At 39.8% G+C, this 20,900-nt stretch overlaps 1 protein-coding gene across 2 annotated transcripts in view; it reads left to right on the top strand.

Annotated features, from left to right (window-relative positions):
* ELL (elongation factor for RNA polymerase II) overlaps positions 1-20,900 on the top strand; it is a 198,225-nt gene that overhangs the window by 165,481 nt on the left and 11,844 nt on the right. For both annotated transcript variants that reach the window (XM_068233902.1, XM_068233901.1), the window contains exons 9-11: positions 3,240-3,306; positions 3,388-3,559; positions 18,896-18,940. In XM_068233902.1, the coding sequence (XP_068090003.1) occupies positions 3,240-3,306; positions 3,388-3,559; positions 18,896-18,940 (284 nt within the window). The remainder of the gene's footprint in view (positions 1-3,239; positions 3,307-3,387; positions 3,560-18,895; positions 18,941-20,900) is intronic.

The following is a 20,900-nucleotide window of genomic DNA, read 5'->3' as shown; positions in this document are numbered from 1 at the left end:
TGTGCTTGGGTACTTACTAGGAGGGCTGCAACCTGCCCTGGTGGTCCCTCAATCACTGGGACCACCAGGGCAGGAGGCAGCCTGTATAATACGCTTTGTATACATTACAAAGCGTATTATCCGCTTTACATGCGGCAGATCGGGGGTTAACAACCCGCCGCCGCTGCTAATTGGCTGGCGGGTTGACGTCGCAGGTGGGCACATCCAGCGTGCGATCCCCGGCCAGCTAGTCCGCAACGAGCCGCCGCCGATCGGCGTATTGCGGTCGTTGCGGGCTCCACTTTGCCGCCGCCCCTAGGTAGGGGCGGTCGGCAAGTGGTTAAAATCACAATCCAGTAAAATATATATATATATATATATATATATATATATATATATATATATATAGATCTATATATATATATATAGATCTATATATATATATATAGATCTATATATATATATATATATATATATAGATCTATATATATATATATATATAGATCTATATATATATATATATAGATCTATATATATATATATATATAGATCTATATATATATATATATATATATAGATCTATATATATATATATATAGATCTATATATATATAGATCTATATATATATATATATATATATATAGATATAGATATATATAGATATATATATATATATATATATATATATATATATATATATATATATATATATATATATATATATATATATATAGATCTATATATATATATAGATCTATATATATATATATATATATATATATATATATATATATATATATATATATATATATATATATATATATATATAGATCTATATATATATATATATATATATATAGATCTATATATATATATATATATAGATCTATATATATATAGATCTATATATATATATAGATCTATATATATATATATAGATCTATATATATATATAGATCTATATATATATAGATCTATATATATATATATAGATCTATATATATATATAGATCATATATATATATATATATATATAGATCTATATATATATAGATCTATATAGATCTATATATAGGTGGTTGGGAGGGGATCAAGGGATACATGGGGGGGGGAGAGCTGGAAAAAAAGTTTATTTTTATACTAAAATCGCACAGCCTGTCACGGCTGCAGGCTGTGCGTCTCTCCCTGTCACACAAGATCCACAGTGACAGGGAGAGGGAGGCGGAGAGGGAGGCGGAAGGGCAACTATGTTGCCTTTCGGAGGGTGATCGCTGTGATTGGCTCACAGCGATCACACGGCAGGGAGCCAATCAGTGACGGCTCCTGCCGATACCCGGAAGCCTTAGCTGTCATAAGACAGCTAAGTGCAGCCGGTTCGGTGCGCGCGATCGCGGCGGGGAGCGGCGGCGCCGGTGATAGAGATCTACGCCCTGCCAGCCAGGAGCCCATCAAAACAGGGCGTAGATCTCTATCACTGCGGTCCGAAAATGGTTAAGTGAAGTTTCTAGAGTAGAAAAATAATTATTTTTGTAAATAGAATCATTTAGAGAACACCAAACCTTACTATCTAACTAAGTTTTTTTGTTTTTGTTTTATTTTTTTATGATTTTTAGACTTAGGACAACTTGTAAAGTTGCATTATGGAATTTGTATTTTAAAGGGAACCTAAACTGAGGAGGATATGGATTTTTGCTTTTAAAATACCAGTGCCCAACTTTCCTGCTGATCCTATATCTCCAATACTTTTAGCAACAGCCCCTGAACAAGCATGCAGATCATGTGCTCTGAAGTCAGACTGGATTAGGTGCATGCTTGTTCCAGGTGTGTGATTCAGCCACTACTGCAGCCAAAGAGTTCAGCAGGACTGCCAAGCAAATGCTATTGTTTAAATGGAAACATCCATATCCCTCTCGGTTTAGATTCCATTTAGGGCATTTCCTTTGGAAATTGGAAGAGGGTTATTTTCAATAAATGTTGATTTATAACATGGTAGATTTTTGCACATTTCCATTGGAATCTGGTTACACCCATTTAAACAACCATGGATTCACAGGTATGAGTTTCCTGAGCAAATATATTTTTGTAGGAATTCAACCATAAATACTGTATTAGGATTACAGGTTTCTTTGATTAACCTCTAAATATAATTTGCCACTGATAATGCCCTTCTTGCCCACTTCATAATTGTCTAGAATAGGCCAGTATACGAACTTTGGTGGTCTGGCAAGTGGTCACACGATTTGTGCTGCTCTCTGGTGAACTGGCCATTTATTTGAGCCATGCTGCCTTTACCCACTGCCTGCTGTGCTACACTCTAACATTCATCCATATAGGATGGGATAGCATGCCATCCTCTGCAGTCCTGACTGGATGCAGGTGAATGGCAGCATGGCCTCCCATCTTCTCCCTGAAAGAAATGCACCTTTGTTTAAAGAGAATGACCTTCAGCAGCATGGGTCATGTGACATGTTACCATCGTCACATACAAAATGATGTAGATTTATCAACACTTTATATGTAAGCGACCTACTACAAGAAGATCTTGGCAGTATGGCTATATGGGCAGGCTCACCATGGCAGATTAAATTTAATGTTGACAAATATAAGGTTGTGCATCTTGGTCATGCCAGTGGAAAAACAATGTACCAAGTAGGCTACAGCTGGGAACACCAGATTTGGAGAAGGACATAGGAATACTGGTTGAGAATGGATTACTTCAACAACTATATTCAATACCAAGCAGCAGGAGGAGCAGCTAGTGCAAATAAAATTCTGGGATACATAAAATGCAAAATAAAAGCAGGAGATAATAGTATATTACTTTCTTTGGATAAACTACTTTTGATGCACATCTGGAGCATGGCATATATTTATGAACACTATGCTATAGGAAGGGCTTTGAGGTTTTAGAACAGGTAAAAATACAAGCAACTAATTTAATCACAGAGAATGAAGTTCTTACTTACCAGGAAAGGTTAGACAAATTGGGCTTATTTAGCTTTAAAAAGAGATGACTTAGAGGTGACCAAATTCATATCTAACAATACACCAAAGGGCAATATAACTGCTTGGCAGTTGAGATTTTATCCCTATGCCTTTACAAAGATCCAGAGGACATGAACTATGCATGGAGAAATGTTATCAACTGTTTAGAATAGGGCTCTTCACAGTAAAAGTGGTTATTGATAGTAGTGTATTTAGAAAGGCTGTGTCTTTGTGCAATTGTTTTGAAGACTTAAGATTTCTATTCTCCCTGTAGATTTAAATGGAGCCTGTAATAATTCCAGTATTCCAACTTCCACATCAGAGATGCCAGATTATATCTTGTAAGTACCTAACCTGCATTACTGTTTTGTGGCAAGGCTTGGTTTTATTGTTGTGCCACTTCATTTTTTTATACATTTTAGGAAATACACAGCAATCTCATCTCAGGAGCAGCGTCAGACTTACAAGAATGACTTCAACTTAGAATACAATGAATACAGAAATTTACATGCAAGAATAGAAAGAATAACAAGCCGGTTCACCCAATTGGACTCTCAGCTAAAGCAGCTTAGCTCTGGTACAGAGGAATACAAGGTACATAGTAGGCTTTGTTACATTGCTTCTTTCATTTGGCAGGCCTGGGATTCACTTGTTTCCTTTCTGTAGCAACTCTGTTCAATGTGTACTCATTGGGTTAGTTAGGTTGAGGGGAATGGAATTTGAGACAAAAACTGCATTTGACCATCGTGCAAAATGATTTTTTGTTTCTATATCCTCACCCATTCCTTTTAAGCAGAAGATAAACAGCTTGGTATTTGAATTGCAGATAACGTGATAAAGGATATTTGAGTCGATTCATAAAGCACTTACAATGGAGAAAACAGCGGACTTTACAGAGCACTTAGGAAAATGTCAATTCATAAAAGCTGTTACCGCATGAAAACTGAAATTATCAAGCAGTGAGGTAAATACAGGGATGTGAAAAACTATTTGCCCCCTTCCTGATTTCTTATTCTTTTGCATGTTTGTCACACTTAATTGCTTCTGATCATCTGAAAACCGTTAACTATTAGTCAAAGATAACATAATTGAACACAAAATGCAGTTTTAAATGATGGTTTTTATTATTTAGTGAGGGAAAAAAAAACTCCAAATCTACATGGCCCTGTGTGAAAAAGTGATTGCCCTGCTTGTCAAAAAATAACTTAACTGTGGTTTATCACACCTGAGTTCAATTTCTGTAGTCACCCCCCGGCCTGATTACTGCCACACCTGTTTCAATCAAGAAATCATTTAAATAGGAGCTATCTGACACAGAGAAGTAGACCAAAAGCACCTCAAAAGCTAGACACCAAAGAAATTCAGCAAAAAAATGAGAACAAAAGTAATTGAGATCTATCAGTCTGGTAAAGGTTATAAAGCCATTTCTGAAGCTTTGGGACTCCAGCGAACCACAGTGAGAGCCATTATCCACAAATGAGAAAAATATATATAATACCTGCGCCTTTACATAACAATTATGCAATTTGGAGTTAATAAAATGTAAATTTATTCAAAATACACCAGTAGTCTTAAAAGTTGATCTCAATAAATCCCACACATAAATTCATACCTATTCAATAAATGCACTAATCAATACTGGCCAGTATCAAAGAACTTGCTGTGCACTGCAGTGCTAAAATATGAAAAAATGACTAAAAAATGCCTAGAAAATGACTGAAGTCTCTTCCCTTGCTGACATACAGCTTCTTCTGAGAGTAATCAGTTTGGTATTCTATAGTTCGCTGACATGCAACTTCTTCTAAAAATGATCAGTTGTTCCAATGGTAGGGTTAAGGAAGATGAAAGATGAAAAAATGACTAAAAAATGCCTAGAAAATGACTAAAAAATGCCTAAAAAATGCCTAGAAAATGACTGAAGTTTCTTCCCTTGCTGACATACAGCTTCTTCTGAGAGTAATCAGTTTGGTATTATATAGTTCGCTGACATGCAACTTCTTCTAAAAAATGATCAGTTGTTCCAATGGTAGGGTTAAGGCTTTGGATAGCCCACACACTCACGGTTCCGTTGCTTAGCTTAGATACTTCCTTTAGTGTTCGTCCACTCAAGTCTGTAGCAGTTTTCTAGACTGGGGAGGAGTGGGTCAGGCTGCGTTCCCAGCAACTACCGATCGTTGTTACACAGGTCCCGGCCGGAGACCCGCTGCTTGAGGTTCGTGCAGCACACGGGGAGAGCTCCGATATGCGTGTTTGGAGTTGTGGGTGACGTCACCACTCTGCTTCCAATTGCCGACCGGTTTCAGTAGGCACGCCTACCTTCGTCAGGGCTTGCTCTATTGGATACTCCCCCGCTATTTCATAGCCACTGGGACATGCCTCCTCCTTCAACTCCTCACATAGGTACCGCCTTGTTTGCTAAAATGCAAACAATTCTATGTCCAAGTTTAACCCTTTCGGCGCTAGACTGTCTAGTGTGAATATCCATTGTGATTCGGCTCGGGACATTTTTTTAATATAATCTCCTCCTCGCCAGTCCTTCTCTACTTTTTGAAGCGCATAAAACTTCAAGGTATTTAGTGTACCCAAAGGGCAATCTTTAAAATGTTTGCTTAGCGGATGTTTACTTTTACCACCTTTAATGTGGCTAACGTGTTCTCCAATTCTTTCCAATAATTTCCTCTTAGTCCTCCCCACATACTGTTTTTTGCATCCACATTCTATAACGTAAATTACACCAGATGTTTCACAGTTCAAATTTCCGCTTATCTTAAACTCCTCCCCAGTAACATTGGATGTAAAACCACTGATTGGTGCTGCTTTTCTCGTGTTCCTGCACGGAAAACAAAAGCCACATCTCTTAAATGTCCCATCCTTTTTCACCACTGTTGGTTGTATTTCAGTCACCGTTGGGGCAATCATATTCTTTAAATTAGAGGCCCTCTTAAAAATCAACTTCGGTCTCTCTGTCAGTATGCCATTTAAAGTTTTGTCCTGCTGCAATATATGCCAATGGGTTTCTATTACCTTCCTAATGTCCCTCGATTGATCACTGTACTGCAGTAAAATCCCCAATGGGGGTGTGGATTCAATTTTACTTTTTTCTTTCAATAAATCGTTTCTATTCAGAGTTCTTAAATTTCTTATATCATCCTGCAGCCTTTGCTCATCATACTTCTTTTCAGCGAATCTTTGTTTCAATACATCAGCCTGTTCATCAAAAATAGATACATCAGTACAGTTCCTTCTTATTCTAGTGAACTGATTCCTCGGAACATTGCTCAACCACTTAAATAAATGGCAACTGTCTCTCAAAATATAACTATTTGTGTCAACCCTTTTAAAATAAGTCTTTGTTTTCACCTCATTACGTTCAATATAAATCTCTAGATCCAAATAGTTAACCCTCTCCTCACTATATTCACAAACAAAATTCAAATTGAAATCATTTTTCACATTCAACCATTCCACAAACACCTTCAGTTTCTCCTCCCCCCCCCCTTCCATACAAAAAGCGTGTCATCTATGAACCGCTTCCAAAGGACGAGGTCCGCACCGGGGCCCCCCGGCCCCCCCAAAATAGTCTCCTCCCAGTAGGCCATAAATAAGTTAGCGAACCCCGGCGCGAACCTCGTCCCCATCGCGGTCCCCACCCTCTGCAGGTAATATTTGGAATCATGCACAAAATAATTATGAGTTAGTATAAACAATATAGCTTCTTCTATGAATTCAATTTGTTCTTTTTGCATCGTTGTCATTTTTTCCAGGAAGTGTGACACTGCCATAGTTCCCAACTTATGATCAATAACTGTGTATAATGAACTTATATCGGCTACACACAGGATATACCCTGGTTTCCATTCAATATCCCACAAAATCCGTAAAATATGTCCGGTATCTTTGACATATGAGTCAGTCTTAATTACTACTTTCTGCAAGTATTCATCAATGTATTCTGATAAATTTGAGGTCAGTGACCCAATCCCTGAGATGATAGGTCTCCCGGGTGGGTCACTGACCCTCTTGTGTATTTTCGGCAAATGATAATATACCGGTAATCGCGGATGTTGTTGGATTAAATAATCAAATTCCTTTTCCATTAATATACCTTGTTCTTTACCTTTTCTTAATAGGGTTTCCATTTCCCCCTGGAATTTCTGACTGGGGTTATTGTTAAGAATCTCATATGTTTTTTTGTCCTGCAGTTGTCTATTCGCTTCTTTCATGTATTCAGTGGTGTCTTGAACAACAACCCCCCCCCCCCTTATCTGCAGGTCTTACCACTATGGATGGATCCTCTCTCAAAGTTTTAATTGCCTTCTTTTCCTCGGCTGTCAAATTAGAGTTCTTTTTTAATTTAATTTTCCTCATATCTCTCAAAACCATATTTTCAAAAGTGATCATAGAGTCACTCATTTCATAAGTGGGGTTAAATTTCGATCTTTCTTTCAAATTGGTGTGCATATAAACATCTCTATTTAAATTCATTATTGGTTCTTTCTTTAAAAAATATTTTTTTAGGCACAATTGTCGCATGTATTTCTTAATGCCGACAAAAGTGTCAAACTTGTTCAGTTTATTAGTTGGGGCAAAATTCAATCCCTTCTTTAGCAGTGTTACTTCCGATTTGTTCAAACTTCGATTGCTGAGATTAAATATCCCATTTCTTATTTCTTTTGGTCCCATGTTTACTTCATCCTTTTCATTTATTTTTTCTTTTTTACCACGGCCCCTCCCCCTACTGCCTCTAGCTTTGGCTCCTCTGCCCTTCCCCTGTATAAAAAATGGTTCGTAATTCTATTACTTTGCACCCCACTCTGACTATGATGTGGCGTTTTCATGTTAGATCTTAATTCCATTTTTCTTTTTTCTGGGGCTTTGCCTCTCTGGTCTAGCACTGTTCTATAATCTATAAAGTTTAAGGATCTCCTCGGGGCCTCCTGAGTATTAGTTAGGGGTTGAAATTTATTGTGTGTTGGAATCTGTACAATTACATTGGTTTCCAAAGGTATTGGTGGTTTGTCCAACCCTATAGCCGTTATATCCACTAAATGGTCTTTACTGCCAAAGCTAATTCTACCCTTTGTCCTTTTGCTACTCGTCTTATTCTTCTTTTCCTCCACTGTTCTAACAACCTTCTTTGGTGTCTGTACTCTAACCCCCTCCCCCCTCCCCTCCCCCGATTGGTCTCCAATTCGTACTGTTCTGAGATGGCTTTCTCCCCATTAATTTCTAGATCTTCCTTGCTTGTGCTCCCTGTTTTCAAATTCTTCTCCCCAATTGGTGTCTGGTCTGGTGTCGCTACATACTCATCTAAGACCACTAACTGTGTTTCACTAGTGTCTTGTATTTCCTGACTGTCCACTTCCTGCTCACCTCCCCTGCACCTAAATGGTTGCAAATCTTCACAATGTACTGAATCTCTTGTGAATTTCTTTAATTTCCTCTGCATAATCTCTTCCTCCATTCTAATTAACCTCCCCTGTATACTCCAATCTAAATTCTTAAAGGTCTCGTTATCTGCAAACGATTCTAATTTCCCATAGAGACTCCTAACTTCCTCACTTCTCGCCATAACCTGCATCTCCCGCACTTCTTTAACAAACTCCAGTACTTGCATAGAAAATGATTTAAACATCCTGTCCCAACTTTCCTGAATTTCTTCTGTGTGTAAATCATAAGCTAAATTCTTATAAACTTCTAAACCAGGTGGACACTTCCCCTGCTCCCTGTATCTATCAAGTGTATAAATTTCCCAAAGATTCTTAGTTTCTTGGGTTAGTAATTTCTCAAGTTTGCGGCAATTGTACTTAATTACATCATCATCATGATTGTTAATTGGTCTTTCATTCCTTGAATGGAAAAACGATTCAATCCTATTCAATCTATCTTCCCTGTATTTCCACAGGTCTGAGCTATAGTCAAAAATATTATTAGAATTGTCCTCCATCATACCAGCTGCTGGCAACAGTATGAGAGCAAACTAAATATAAAAATAAAAATGTTATGTCGCCGCGCTGTAATTCAATGTGAAACAGTTCCACTTAATTGGCAGCAAGGTAATTAATTGGGGTTTTACACTCTCATCCCCTTCGAGCAATATATGAGAAAAACCAATGTAATTGTACAGATTCCAACACACAATAAATTTCAACCCCTAACTAATACTCAGGAGGCCCCGAGGAGATCCTTAAACTTTATAGATTATAGAACAGTGCTAGACCAGAGAGGCAAAGCCCCAGAAAAAAGAAAAATGGAATTAAGATCTAACATGAAAACGCCACATCATAGTCAGAGTGGGGTGCAAAGTAATAGAATTACGAACCATTTTTTATACAGGGGAAGGGCAGAGGAGCCAAAGCTAGAGGCAGTAGGGGGAGGGGCCGTGGTAAAAAAGAAAAAATAAATGAAAAGGATGAAGTAAACATGGGACCAAAAGAAATAAGAAATGGGATATTTAATCTCAGCAATCGAAGTTTGAACAAATCGGAAGTAACACTGCTAAAGAAGGGATTGAATTTTGCCCCAACTAATAAACTGAACAAGTTTGACACTTTTGTCGGCATTAAGAAATACATGCGACAATTGTGCCTAAAAAAATATTTTTTAAAGAAAGAACCAATAATGAATTTAAATAGAGATGTTTATATGCACACCAATTTGAAAGAAAGATCGAAATTTAACCCCACTTATGAAATGAGTGACTCTATGATCACTTTTGAAAATATGGTTTTGAGAGATATGAGGAAAATTAAATTAAAAAAGAACTCTAATTTGACAGCCGAGGAAAAGAAGGCAATTAAAACTTTGAGAGAGGATCCATCCATAGTGGTAAGACCTGCAGATAAGGGGGGGGGGGGGGGGTTGTTGTTCAAGACACCACTGAATACATGAAAGAAGCGAATAGACAACTGCAGGACAAAAAAACATATGAGATTCTTAACAATAACCCCAGTCAGAAATTCCAGGGGGAAATGGAAACCCTATTAAGAAAAGGTAAAGAACAAGGTATATTAATGGAAAAGGAATTTGATTATTTAATCCAACAACATCCGCGATTACCGGTATATTATCATTTGCCGAAAATACACAAGAGGGTCAGTGACCCACCCGGGAGACCTATCATCTCAGGGATTGGGTCACTGACCTCAAATTTATCAGAATACATTGATGAATACTTGCAGAAAGTAGTAATTAAGACTGACTCATATGTCAAAGATACCGGACATATTTTACGGATTTTGTGGGATATTGAATGGAAACCAGGGTATATCCTGTGTGTAGCCGATATAAGTTCATTATACACAGTTATTGATCATAAGTTGGGAACTATGGCAGTGTCACACTTCCTGGAAAAAATGACAACGATGCAAAAAGAACAAATTGAATTCATAGAAGAAGCTATATTGTTTATACTAACTCATAATTATTTTGTGCATGATTCCAAATATTACCTGCAGAGGGTGGGGACCGCGATGGGGACGAGGTTCGCGCCGGGGTTCGCTAACTTATTTATGGCCTACTGGGAGGAGACTATTTTGGGGGGGCCGGGGGGCCCCGGTGCGGACCTCGTCCTTTGGAAGCGGTTCATAGATGACACGCTTTTTGTATGGAAGGGGGGGGGAGGAGAAACTGAAGGTGTTTGTGGAATGGTTGAATGTGAAAAATGATTTCAATTTGAATTTTGTTTGTGAATATAGTGAGGAGAGGGTTAACTATTTGGATCTAGAGATTTATATTGAACGTAATGAGGTGAAAACAAAGACTTATTTTAAAAGGGTTGACACAAATCGTTATATTTTGAGAGACAGTTGCCATTTATTTAAGTGGTTGAGCAATGTTCCGAGGAATCAGTTCACTAGAATAAGAAGGAACTGTACTGATGTATCTATTTTTGATGAACAGGCTGATGTATTGAAACAAAGATTCGCTGAAAAGAAGTATGATGAGCAAAGGCTGCAGGATGATATAAGAAATGTAAGAACTCTGAATAGAAACGATTTATTGAAAGAAAAAAGTAAAATTGAATCCACACCCCCATTGGGGATTTTACTGCAGTACAGTGATCAATCGAGGGACATTAGGAAGGTAATAGAAACCCATTGGCATATATTGCAGCAGGACAAAACTTTAAATGGCATACTGACAGAGAGACCGAAGTTGATTTTTAAGAGGGCCTCTAATTTAAAGAATATGATTGCCCCAACGGTGACTGAAATACAACCAACAGTGGTGAAAAAGGATGGGACATTTAAGAGATGTGGCTTTTGTTTTCCGTGCAGGAACACGAGAAAAGCAGCACCAATCAGTGGTTTTACATCCAATGTTACTGGGGAGGAGTTTAAGATAAGCGGAAATTTGAACTGTGAAACATCTGGTGTAATTTACGTTATAGAATGTGGATGCAAAAAACAGTATGTGGGGAGGACTAAGAGGAAATTATTGGAAAGAATTGGAGAACACGTTAGCCACATTAAAGGTGGTAAAAGTAAACATCCGCTAAGCAAACATTTTAAAGATTGCCCTTTGGGTACACTAAATACCTTGAAGTTTTATGCGCTTCAAAAAGTAGAGAAGGACTGGCGAGGAGGAGATTATATTAAAAAAATGTCCCGAGCCGAATCACAATGGATATTCACACTAGACAGTCTAGCGCCGAAAGGGTTAAACTTGGACATAGAATTGTTTGCATTTTAGCAAACAAGGCGGTACCTATGTGAGGAGTTGAAGGAGGAGGCATGTCCCAGTGGCTATGAAATAGCGGGGGAGTATCCAATAGAGCAAGCCCTGACGAAGGTAGGCGTGCCTACTGAAACCGGTCGGCAATTGGAAGCAGAGTGGTGACGTCACCCACAACTCCAAACACGCATATCGGAGCTCTCCCCGTGTGCTGCACGAACCTCAAGCAGCGGGTCTTCGGCCGGGACCTGTGTAACAACGATCGGTAGTTGCTGGGAACGCAGCCTGACCCACTCCTCCCCAGTCTAGAAAACTGCTACAGACTTGAGTGGACGAACACTAAAGGAAGTATCTAAGCTAAGCAACGGAACCGTGAGTGTGTGGGCTATCCAAAGCCTTAACCCTACCATTGGAACAACTGATCATTTTTTAGAAGAAGTTGCATGTCAGCGAACTATATAATACCAAACTGATTACTCTCAGAAGAAGCTGTATGTCAGCAAGGGAAGAAACTTCAGTCATTTTCTAGGCATTTTTTAGGCATTTTTTAGTCATTTTCTAGGCATTTTTTAGTCATTTTTTCATCTTTCATCTTCCTTAACCCTACCATTGGAACAACTGATCATTTTTAGAAGAAGTTGCATGTCAGCGAACTATATAATACCAAACTGATTACTCTCAGAAGAAGCTGTATGTCAGCAAGGGAAGAGACTTCAGTCATTTTCTAGGCATTTTTTAGTCATTTTTTCATATTTTAGCACTGCAGTGCACAGCAAGTTCTTTGATACTGGCCAGTATTGATTAGTGCATTTATTGAATAGGTATGAATTTATGTGTGGGATTTATTGAGATCAACTTTTAAGACTACTGGTGTATTTTGAATAAATTTACATTTTATTAACTCCAAATTGCATAATTGTTATGTAAAGGCGCAGGTATTATATATATTTTTCTCATATATTGCTCGAAGGGGATGAGAGTGTAAAACCCCAATTAATTACCTTGCTGCCAATTAAGTGGAACTGTTTCACATTGAATTACAGCGCGGCGACATAACATTTTTATCATTATCCACAAATGGCAAAAACCTGGAACAGTTATGAACCTTCCCAGGAGTGGCCAGCCGACCAAAATTACCCCAAGAGCACAGAGAAAACTCATCAGAGAGGCCACAAAAGACCCCAGGACAACCTCTAAAGAACTGCAGGCCTCACTTGCCTCAATTAAGGTCAGTGTTCACGACTCCAGCATAAGAAAGAGACTGGGCAAAAAAGTCCTGCATGGCAGATATCCAAGGCGCAAACCACTTTTAAGCAAAAAGAACATTAAGGCTCGTCTCAATTTTGCTAAAAAAACATCTCAATGATTGCCAAGACTTTTGGGAAAATACCTTGTGGACTGACGAGACAAAAGTTGAACTTTTTGGAAGGTGCGTGTCCCGTTACATCTAGCGTAGAAGTTACACAGCATTTCCGCAAAAGAACATCATACCAACAGTAAAATATGCTGGTGGTAGTGTGATGGTCTGGGGTTGTTTTGCTGCTTCAGGACCTGGAAGGCTTGCTGTGATAGATGGAACCATGAATTCTACTGTCTACCAAAAAATCCTGAAGGAGAATGTCCAGCCATCTGTTCGTCAACTCAAGCTGAAGCGATCTTGGGTGCTGCAGCAGGACAATGACCCAAAACACACCAGCGAAATCCACCTCTGAATGGCTGAAGAAAAACAAAATGAAGACTTTGGAGTGGCCTAGTCAAAGTCCGGACCTGAATCCTATTGAGATGTTGTGGCATGACCTTAAAAAGGCGGTTCATGCTAGAAAACCCTCAAATAAAGCTGAATTACAACAATTCTGCAAAGATGAGTGGGCCAAAATTCCTCCAGAGCGCTGTAAAAGACTCGTTGCAAGTTATCGCAAACGCTTGATTTCAGTTATTGCTGCTAAGGGTGGCCCAACCAGTTATTAGGTTCAGGGGGCAATTTCTTTTTCACACAGGGCCATGTAGGTTTTGAGGTTTGTTTTTTTTTCCTCACTAAATAATAAAAACCATCATTTAAAACTACATTTTGTGTTCAATTCTGTTATCTTTGACTAATAGTTAATGGTTTTTGATGAGCAGAAACATTTAAGTGTGACAAACATGCAAAAGAATAAGAAATCAGGAAGGGGGCAAATAGTGTTCACATCACTGTAACCGACTTGTGCAGTAAATACCTCAATAGATGTCAGTAAATGTCAATTCATAAAGCCTACAACATGCGGTAAATGCACAAAATAATGCCGTCCGCTTTTAAGTGGTAAAAAGAGTGCGGAGTCTGTGTGAGGAGACTGTGCTGGGAGCCGCGACTTTCAAGCAGAAGCCGCTTTGACTGACAGGAGCAGGGGAGCCAATAGAAACAGCCCCTGTTCTCCTGTATGATGGAATTTGACAGGACCCGCAGCCTTCGCCGGCAGGACAATCTTTTAAGCCCCCTCCCCTCCCCCCAGGCAGCAGCAGAGATAGAATGGAACAAAACAGGCTTTCCCTGAATACCTTAGGCTGTTTAACCTCTTGGGTTCATGTTTAAAGATGTGTAGGAGCTACTGTGGAAAATAACCTAAGCATGGCATGTGTAAAGTTCTTGAAGTTCTTCTAAGCTGTGGCAATTAAATAGAATGTTATGAAAGGCTAATACAGATTCAGAGCAAGCAGAGGCAGTATAAAGGCCCATACACACGTCGGATTTTTCCGAACGACTGGTCGTTTGAACGTCCCGTCGTTCAGTCGTCCGCACGCCAAATCGGGCGTGTGTACAGACTGTCGTTCGGGTGATAAGACTGGGCTTGAGTGATCCGCTGGGCTTGAGCGATCCTGCACGGAACAGCTTGTAACGCTCCTCCTGTTACTAACAGGTTTCTGTCAATGGGGTTTGGTAATTTACCAAACTTTTACCGTCACCTGTGAAAATTCTTAGCGACCAGATTTTTTTTCCCGCACAGCTTTTTATGAATTGAGGCCTATGTGGACAGATCAGAGACTGCATCCGTGAGTCGCATGTGATGAAAGGGGAACCTTTGGTGAGGTACATAAGGCGGAATGGGAGTCAGGAATCACAGCATCTTATATGGCTTTAATTTTAGCTAGACACTGCCAGAGTCATCTTAAAATAATTCTTAGGATCAACTACTCTCCTGTTATATTACACAGAATGGACCCCACCCCTGGCCCTATGTGCACTAGAGATTTTACTGAGGAAGTAACCTTTTTGCATATGTTCTGGCCGTGCCCTCAACTAAGTCACTTCTGGTCTGGCATCTTAGAAATAATTTATTGGGGGGGAGTATAGTATAGTGTGACTAGACCAGACGTGGGCAAACTACAGCCGCCCTCCCATCCTCTCCCTCCCAGCATCCTTTCAAAGTTGCCTGCAGCATGCAACAACACAAGGCACCCAGTTACTTCTTCCAGCATTGATCTCCATGGAAATGGCAGCAGCGTGACATGGTGCCAGTATGTACCAGTGTGTCACATAACTGCTGTCGCCATGGAGATCACTGCTGGAACAAGTGATTGGGTGAGTTACACCAAATCATTCCGCGCATGCTCTATATTCTGGAGGGAGAGAAACAGGAGTTGGCCGTGTTCTAGAGAAATGTGGCCCGATCAAGGAAAACTTTGCCCACCCCTGAACTAGACAGTCTACCTAGGTGCTAAAGAATTTTGGTTAGACTTTGTCATCACACGATGTCGGAAATTCTATTTAGATGGAATAAACTAGATAGCCCTGGAATTCCCTCCTGGGTTCAGTCCATAAACTTGACCCTGTCTTTTTATAAATTGTCCATGAAGGTCCGCAGAAGTTCCGTAACATCTGGGGCCCATGGCTGAGCACGCTTGGTTAAGTCTAAAGGAGATTGTTATTGTAGAAATGGTATACTTTGTTTAACCATTTTTGCCTTTTGGATGTAACACTCAGATCCAAAAAGCTGCTGCGCGCTCCAGCGTCCAATCGCGCCAACGGACTCCCGTATTAAGAGGGAAACTTACAAATGACCCCCTTAAATACTATTTCTCATAATTGGATTCACCTGTGTATGTAGGCCAAGGGTCACTGAGCTTACCAAGCCAATTTGATTTCAAATAATTAGTTCCAAAGGTTTTGGAATCAAAATGGCAACAGTGCCCAAATTTATGCACCTGCCTAATTTTATTAAAACAATTATTGCACACTTTCTATAAATCCAATAAACTTAATTTCACTTCTCAAATATCACTGTGTGTGTCTCGTATATGATATATTTAACTTACATTTTTTATCGTAACAACCACCGATTTATACAGGAAAATCATGATGGTTAAAAGGTTGCCCAAACTTTTGCATCCCACTATATATTGCTTTTTAAAAGAAACTTCTTTAAATCATAATCAGGCTTTTGCATTCACCTCCTTGGCAGTAATCCCGAGCTAGGGATAGCCGTCTGTGGCTGTGTGCAGAGCAATGCGCGCAGCGGGCCTTATTACAGCCGGCAATATCACTTTAGCGTTTCAGCGCCACCCGGAGGATGGAGGTAAAACTGCAGCGCTGGAGCCAGGGAAGTGAGACATTGTTAAACTGTTGCAGATCTCCCTCGCAGCAATTTTTTTCCAGGTTTTAGGGTCTGAAAGGGTGCAAAAAATTGCACCACTTTAAGACCCTAAAATCTGGAAAGAAATAGAACGCCAAGGGGGTAAAAGGATACCTGAGGTGAACTCTTTTATACAGTGCTGCCCATAATTATTCATACCCCTGGCAAATTTTGACTTTGTTACTTTTATTCAACCCAAAGTAATTTTTTTTACAGGAAATGACATCTGTGTCTCTCAAAAGATAAGACGATGTACAAGAGGCATTAGTGTGGGGAAAAAAACATTTCTCAGCTTTTTACATTTGAGCAAAAAGTACCCAGTCCAAAATTATTCATACCCTTCTCAATAATCAATAGAAAGGCCTTTATTGGCTATTGCTGCAATCAAACGCTTCCTATAATTGCAGACCAGCTTTTTGCATGCGTCCACAGGTATTTTTGCCCAATCGTCTATAGCAATGAGCTCCAAATCTTTCAGGTTGGAGGATCTTCTTGCTATCTCCCTGATCTTTAGCTCCCTCCACAGATTCTCAATTGGATTCAAGTCAGGACTGTTGATGGGCCACTCCAAAACGTTGTCGTCTGCTAACCATTTCTTATCCACTTTTGCGGTTTGTTTTGGGTCAACGTCACGCTGAAATGTCCACTGGTTTTCAAGGCCAAGTTTCTCTGCAGACTGCCTGATGTTGTCGTTGGGAATCCTCATGTATTGCTCTTTTTTTTTCATGGTGCCGTTTACTGTGATTAGGTTGCCTGGTCCTAAAAACACCCCAAAGCATTTGGTTCCCACCACCATGTTTGACAGTGAGGATGGTATTCTTTGGGTTGAAGGATTCTCCTTTTTTTACGCCAAATGAAAGAAACATCATTGTGACCAAACAATTTAATTTTTGTTTCATCTGACCACAACACAGCAGACCTGAAGTCTTCTTCTTTGTCCAGATGAACATTTGCAAAGGCCAAACAAGCTTTTGTGTGCCTTATCTGGAGAAATACTCCTTGGTCTGCATCCGTGGTACCCAGCAGTGTCCGTCGAATTGTCTGCCTTGAGAAATTGCCACCAGCAGATTCACCAGGATGGCCTTGGTGGTGATCCTTGGATTCTTTTTCATCTCTCTCACTATCCTCCTGGCTAGCACAGCTGTCACTTTTGGCTTCCGACCATGTCCTTTGAGATTTTCCACAAAGTACTTATCAGGCTAACTAACGAAAACGAGATTTACTCACCTGGGGCTTTCTCCAGCCCCTTGCAGCCGACTGTCCCATGCCGACCGCTCTGCTCCCCGCTGCTGTCCCGGTCTCGCTGCACGGTGCAGAGGCTGACCGCGGGGTCGGCCTTACTGCGCCCACGCGAGCCGCCGCTGTCAATCATCGCCACGTGCTCTGCAGCGAACTGCGCAGACGCAGAACTACTGTGCCTGCGCAGTTCGCCGCGGACCACGTAGTGACGATTGACAGCGGCGGCTCGTGCGGGCGCAGTAAGGCTGACCCCGCGGTCAGCCTCTGCACCGTGCAGCGAGACCAGGACAGCGGCGGGGAGCAGAGCGGTCGACTTGGGACAGTCTGCTGCAAGGGGCTGGAGAAAGCCCCAGGTGAGTAAACCTTGTTTTCGTTAGCCTGATAACTCCTACAATGCTGAACATCTTGTATTTTTTAATAATACTTTGCACTGTAGCCACTGGATCTTGAAAACCTTTAGAAATGGCCTTGTCACCCTTTCCTGACTTGTGAGCAGCCACAATGTGCAGCTGCAGGTCCTCACTGAGCTTCTTTGTCTTGGCCATGACTGTCCACAAACCAACTGCAGAGAGCTGCTGTTTCTCACATGTTGAGTTGATTAAAACAGCTGTTCCCAATTAATCAGGGTAATTAGGATGCTTAAGAACTTTGGATTCTCCCACAGACTGTGAAGGGTATGAATAATTTTGGACTGGACACGTTTTGCTCAAATATAAATAAATGCTGAGAAATGTGTGTTTTTTTCCATAATAATGCCTCTTGTACATAGTATTATCTTTTGACCTTTCCTGTCAAAAAATAACTTGCTGGTTGAATGAAAGTAACTTTAAGTCAAAATTTGCCAGGGGTATGAATAATTATGGGCAGCACTGTATATACGATGGCTTCAGGAATGTATGGGTATTCCTCATGCCCACTGTTCACCTCCTTTGTCCCACCGTTTTTGTGTTAAAAAAAAAAAAGCCCTAAGTTGCGGCCAGGATGCGCATCCTTGAACATGCTCCCATGGGCAGGGGCTCTCTGCACACTACATAACTCGTAGTGGCCGACTTGGCACGCTAATGGGGGCTTTTCTACCGGAACTGAGGGGGGGGGGGGGTCAGAGGAGAACTGGGGGAGCAGTGGGGATGAGGACTCCTACCCATACATGCCTAGAACCCCCATTTGTAGAAAGGAGTTCAGCTCGGGTATCCTTTAATAAAATAAAAGGAAACTTGTTACATAATTAGTTGGTTTCTTCAATATTACCTGCATATGATATACACGTTTGTTCATGAGTATCCTAATCATTTTACAGAATGAATTTTAGTGGTATGGGACCACTAGAGGTCACTGTTAATACCTTTTATCTACTTTGTTGTATTACTTATGCCAGTTAGATCTCATATTAAAATTGTTTCTGTTGTAGTCTATCCACGATCAAATCTTACAGGAGTATCGCAAAATTAAAAAAGTGAGTATCTAACCTGATTTGCTGAATAGGCATGGTGATGTTAAAACAATTGTCATTGCATTTAAAGCATGTATTATGAAATGTATTGTCAACGTCTACGAAGTACTGTTGACAAATCATATAAACCTTTAATTTGACTAAATCAATATGGACAAGGTCCCAGTGCTGCATTTTTCTGTTTGCATTGTGTTAGTCAGTGGAAATGCAAGAACCTTACATACCAAATTCAGTGTTGTGTGATTGTCTTGAAATTTCCCCATTTGTTTTTTTTTTTTATTTTTTTTATTTTATTATTTTTTTTCAAAGGATCCTTTTAAAAAATTCTAGTTGCACAGTGGAAATGACGCACAAAAAAGGTGCAGTATAAAATACTGTAGTAAAAAAATGTACTGGAAAAAAAAAACAACAATATTTGATCAGAGATTTTAAGTCTTTAACCACTTAAGGACCGCAGTCTTTTCACCCCTTAAGGACCAGAGCCTTTTTTCCATTCAGACCACTGCAGCTTTAATGGCTTATTGCTCAGTCATACAAGCTACCATCTAAATGAATTTTACCTCCTTTTCTTGTCACTAATACAGCTTTCTTTTGGTGCTATTTGATTGCTGCTGCGATTTTTACTTTTTATTATATTCATCAAAAAAGACATGAATTTTGGCAAAAAAATGATTTTTTTTTTAACTTTCTGTGCTGACATTTTTCAAATAAAGTAAAATTTCTGTATACATGCAGCGCGAAAAATGTGGACAAACATGTTTTTGATTTAAAAAAAAAACCCATTCAGTGTATATTTATTGGTTTGGGTAAAAGTTATAGCGTTTACAAACTATGGTGCAAAAATTGAATTTTCCCATTTTGAAGCATCTCTCTCATTTCTGAGCACCTGTCAGGTTTCATGAGGTGCCAGAATTCCAGGATAGTATAAATACCCCCCAAATGACCCCATTTTGGAAAGAAGACACCCCAAAGTATTCACTTAGAGGCATGGTGAGTTCATAGAAGATTTTATCTTTTGTCACAAGTTAGCAGAAAATGACACTTTGTGACAAAAAAAATAAATAAAAAAAAGTTTCCATTTCTGCTAACAAAAAAAAATGAAATCTGCCACGGACTCACCATGCCCCTCTCTGAATACCTTGAAGTGTCTAGTTTCCAAAATGGGGTCATTTGTGGGGTGTGTTTACTGTCCTGGCATTTTGGGGGTGCTAAATTGTAAGCACCCCTGTAAAGCCTAAAGGTGCTCATAGGACTTTGGACCCCTTAGCGCACCTAGGCTGCAAAAGAAATGTCACACATGTGGTATCGCCTTACTCAGGAGAAATAGTATAATGTGTTTTGGGGTGTATTTTTACACATACCCATGATGGGTGGGAGAAATATCTCTGTAAATGAGATTTCTTTTGATTTTTTTTACACACAATTGTCCATTTACAGAGATATTTCTCCCACCCAGCATGGGTATGTGTAAAAATACACCCCAAAACACATTATACTACTTCTCCTGAGTACGGCGATATCACATGTGTGACACTTTTTTGCAGCCTAGGTGCGCTATGGGGCCCAACGTCCTATTCACAGGTCATTTTGAGGCATTTGGTTTCTAGGCTACTCCTCACGGTTTAGGGCCCCTAAAATGCCAGGGAAGTATAGAAACCCCACAAGTGACCCCATTTTAGAAAGAAGACACCCCAAGGTATTCCGTTAGGTGTATGGTGAGTTCATAGAAGATTTTATTTTTTGTCACAAGTTAGTGGAAAGTGACACTTTGTGAAAAAAAACAATACAAATCAATTTCCGCTAACTTTTGACAAAAAATAAAATCTTCTATGAACTCGTCATACACCTAACGGAATACCTTGGGGTGTCTTCTTTCTAAAATGGGGTCACTTGTGGGGTTCCTATACTGCCCTGGCATTTTAGGGGCCCAAAACCACGAGAAGTAGTCTGGAAACCAAATGCC

Source organism: Hyperolius riggenbachi, chromosome 1 (assembly GCF_040937935.1).
Source record: "Hyperolius riggenbachi isolate aHypRig1 chromosome 1, aHypRig1.pri, whole genome shotgun sequence".
Classification (NCBI taxonomy): Eukaryota; Metazoa; Chordata; class Amphibia; order Anura; family Hyperoliidae; genus Hyperolius; species Hyperolius riggenbachi.
The sequence above is the reverse complement of the archived record's forward strand: the minus strand, read 5'-3'. Positions and strand labels throughout refer to the sequence as shown.